The sequence below is a fragment of the Mus pahari genome, chromosome 11 (genome assembly GCF_900095145.1).
Source record: "Mus pahari chromosome 11, PAHARI_EIJ_v1.1, whole genome shotgun sequence".
Taxonomy (NCBI): domain Eukaryota; kingdom Metazoa; phylum Chordata; class Mammalia; order Rodentia; family Muridae; genus Mus; species Mus pahari.
In genome coordinates, this window is record NC_034600.1 from 42,979,465 (window position 1) to 42,983,548 (window position 4,084).

The window sequence follows — 4,084 nt, forward strand, 5'->3', positions numbered from 1 at the left end:
GGGGGGGGAGTGTTCTGTGGTGCCTGTGGGGAGAGTGTTCTGTGGTGCCTGTGAATATAATGAAGTTAAAGTTCCTTGAGAAAATGGAGAAATGTCTGTTTCTCTGTCACAAACTCATGTAAGGATTTTTGTCTTCCTTAATAATTGCACTGAATGTCACAGACAAATTAATCTTTTCTCATAAACAGGCGCTCACAAACTCTGAAAGACTTAATAAAGGTGAAAAATTGAGTCCAGGGATGTAGCTCATTTGGTAGTGTTTCAGCCCAGGGGCTCCATCCCCAGCACCTCCATCCAATATGGTGTTTGAAGTACCCCCACTTAGGAAGCAGAGGCAGGAGAACCAGGAGTTCAAGAATAGCCTCAGCTAGATATCAAGTTCAAGGCCAGCTTGGTCTGCATGGATCCTTTCTCAAAAAAAGATCAAGATGAAAGCCTGTCTCAGGTACTTCTGCGATTTAAGGAGTGAATAAAAAACTTTAGCATGCAGGGAAGAAATAATAATTTTATTAATTTAAATGAAACAAGTTTTAAATTCATGTCAGTAACAAATGATGAATTTTGTTTCAAAATGAGACCTAGGACAGTTTAATTCATACTGTATTTACTTATAAAGCACCAGAAATGCAGTAAGACTCCATAAGCAGGGAGTTTTATTTTGCAGGTATTCGGGAGCAGCCTGTGGCCTGGCTTTCGTGTTCATATACCCGTCTCTCATCTATATAATCTCCCTTTACCAAGAGGGGCGTCTGACATGGCCTAAGTTGGTGTTTCACGTTATCATCATCGTTTTGGGCGTGGTGAACCTGATTGCTCAGTTTTTCATGTGAAAACTCTTTTCTCAAGATTTCTCCTGGTATTCTGAACCTTGGCAACGGTTCTGCATAAAAGAACTTGAAAATGCTGTCATTGCTGTAATTCTAAGTGTTCTTCTAAGATAATTGGAAGCGAGGGAAATGATGGTCTCTCATAAGTATTTTTGTACTCGTGCTGGGAAGATGTAAGTATTAAGGATGGTTTTTCTCAGTGACTTTCATTCCCATGTATCCAAGTAGAAATGTGGGAGGGATCATGCTGATGTTTCTGCTGGTAAGTTAGGTGGGTGTGCTCCACCCACGGCAAGGAATCTCAGGGGTCTTGGGTCAGGGCATGTTGCCAGACCCTGTGTGTGCTTCCATGTGGGCTCTTCCACCTTCTCATTTGCTGGGCCATTTCTCCAGTTTGCCCAAAGCTCAACTGTCTCCAACAGTAAAAACAAATACCTCATTTTAAAAGAAGTTTCCATGGCATCATTATTAATGGGATAAATTCCTAACTCAATACTTAATCTGAAGAACAAAAAACATTAAATAGTGACCATCCATCAGAAGCTGTGTGTCCGATAGGGCCAGTGGGGTAGCTGGTATGTCCGTGAGCACCTAGATGGTAGGGTAAAAGGACCTGGAGGCTAAGGTCATCCTCAGTTTCACGGTCAGTTTGATTGTCTCTTGGGGGGATGGGTTGTTTGTTGGTTTTAGGTTTTTTTTTCCTTGAGAAAGGCTTTCTGTATGTATCCCTGGCTGTCCTGAAACTTGCTCTGGGGACCAGTCTGGTTATGGCCAGTTTGAAACCAGCCTGGCTGTATAAAGCCTTGTCTCAAGACGAGAGAGAGAGAGAGAGAGAGAGAGAGAGAGAGAGAGAGAGAGAGAGAGAGAGACCGAGACCAAAAGAAATTAGGTGTCAGATCAACTTTCGCAGAGTCCATTGCTATCTGACTCTTAATTCGAATCCAGCCCCAATTCCCAAGCCAGATCTCACACCTGACAAAAGCAGTTGTCCTTGCTTCTTGCCCTTGAGAACTGCATGGACTGTGTGAAGCCCAGTGGAGGAAACCCAAATGGAGATGGGCATATGAGGCTCTTCAGAAGAGAAAGGAATCGCTAGCTAGGAAGGGTAGGATTACCCAGTGTACCCCAAGCCATCCTGGGTCAGGTGTGACCCCCAGGAGCTGACACCCTCTACCTGCTTCTATAACAGGAAGGGAAGAGTTAGGTCTCACAAGAAAAGCTTCTGACAAGATGACTGAGAAATCCAGATTCTTAGAGTTAACACTCTTGCCATCTTCCTTCTGAACAAACAGCTAAACCAGAATCCATATCTGCCTATCTCCCGTGTAACAGGACCTGTGGTCTACCCACAACTGCAAGCATTTAGACTTCTCTAATTTTGACTAAACTGTTTAAAACACATCATAATTCCACTTCCCAGGACAGTGTCATGTTCTAAAAAAAAAAAAAAAAAAAGATGGTTTTGTGAATCTCAAAAGCAGACCCAGATTTAAGCCAGCTTTAATTTATTTTAGTATAACTTTACATCCCAGTAGTGCATGGGTCTATGTTTATAAGGATCTGTAATTTCTAACACTTTCTAAAGTCTCATTATGAAAACTGTCAAGCAAATGCACAAATAGAATAATACGGAAAACTGCTGTGTGCCCACCCCTGGGTTTGGTAATTGTAGGGTTAGCTGAATTAGCTTCACCTGCTTCCTCCCGAGGTTTCTTTTCTACTGACATCATGAAAAACCAATCTCAGACGTTATGTCATTTAGCTTCTACAAACCTTCATATTCAGCTAATAGCCCAGGCTTTGAACCTCGTTACATTTATCATGGAGCTAGTCTCAAAAGCTCTGGCTCACAGAAACGGCCGTAGACATTGGGGCTGCATGGGAATCCGGGCTGGAGGAACTCTGGAACTTCATGACTGCAGAGTCACCTTCCCTTAATGACATCTGAGTCAGAGCCGGGTGTTGTAAGAGGTGTCCCTAACTTGTTCTCGCTATGTTCTTAGTAGTTTCTTTTGTCTTTGAGGACTTTAGAGACAATTTCCACTCCCCACAACCCCTGCAAAGACGTTCTTGGATGCTTTAACAATCAAGGATAATTGGATGTGGTTTTGCCCATTTCATAGATAAAAGATAAAAGGTAACCGGCAAAGGATGCTACCCTCCAGATGAAAAAGTAATACAGATTCATGCTTTTGTTTTCTTAAGAACACTTAACAAGTTAGACCTCTTCCTGATGTCCTGTGAGACAAGCCAAATGACTTTGTCTCCTTACAGTTTTGTTCTTGTTTTTCCCCATGAGCCTACCTGGGCCTTGCCACAGAGTCAGAGAACTCTGCCCACGAGTGCGTGTGTCCTGGCTTGTGTGAGAATGGGGAGGTAGGAACCCACACGCAGCCATCTTACCCTTTCTTTCTCTCTCTGCTCTCATCTCTGAGCTTTCTCACTACGCCACATTCACCTCATCGCTCTGCTGCTACGGCCGGCCTTCGGACTGAGCCTCTTTAACTTAAACATACCTGCGGACACTAAAATTTAAAATGAGCTGTTTAGCGAGAGATCTTCCTTAGAAGTCCTGTGAGTGAACCTGAGCTGTGCTAATATTAAAGCTAGAAAGGGAAAAAGTAGAGGTAAGCTTTATCCCTGTGGACATGGACGATTGTGCCAAGTCACTGCCATCAGCACACTCCAGAAATGTGCTTGGAATGAGGAATGCGTCATTGCACCCCTTAGAGGAGGCTGTTTTAAAGGGAAAGGCTTTGTTTACATTAAATGTGTCTTAGAAGTGCTGTTCCACTACTCACCGTAGCTGTGGGCTTGTTCTCTGCTGCTTCTTGGAACTTACCAAGGAAGTGTTTGATGTGTGTTTTTAATTATCATTCCCTTAAGTGTTCCTGTTTAAATAATTGAATAGTCAGCAATGCACATGACTCTGGAGGAGCTAAAGACAGCTCGAATGTCCTAGAGGAGCTTTTTTTCTAATGAAGAAAGGGTGTACTCAACAGTGACCAACAGTTAACTGAGCACTGTGAGAGCAGCATCAAGTCCTGGGGGTGGGGGGGGGCATGGCAGAGGGGGAGGGGCTGCTCAGAGGCAAGGGACCCGTTTCCATGTTCCCACTATTCCCCCAGACCGCACTCCCTGTGCTCACCCGCTAGTAGAGATACGTTACATACGTTACGCAGCTGCTTCTTTGTGCTGTTATTCTTTCTTTATGAACCCTGGAGTATTTATTTCCTATGACTCTTGGACAGAAAGCA

The 4,084-nt window shown here is 43.7% G+C and overlaps 1 protein-coding gene across 1 annotated transcript in view; it reads left to right on the forward strand.

Annotated features, from left to right (window-relative positions):
* Slc38a9 (solute carrier family 38 member 9) overlaps positions 1-3,868 on the forward strand; it is a 78,076-nt gene extending 74,208 nt beyond the window's left edge. The window contains exon 14 of the mRNA XM_029543930.1: positions 665-3,868. Within this exon, the coding sequence (XP_029399790.1) occupies positions 665-830 (166 nt within the window). The 3' untranslated portion in view covers positions 831-3,868. The remainder of the gene's footprint in view (positions 1-664) is intronic.
* The last annotated feature ends 216 nt before the right edge of the window (positions 3,869-4,084 follow it).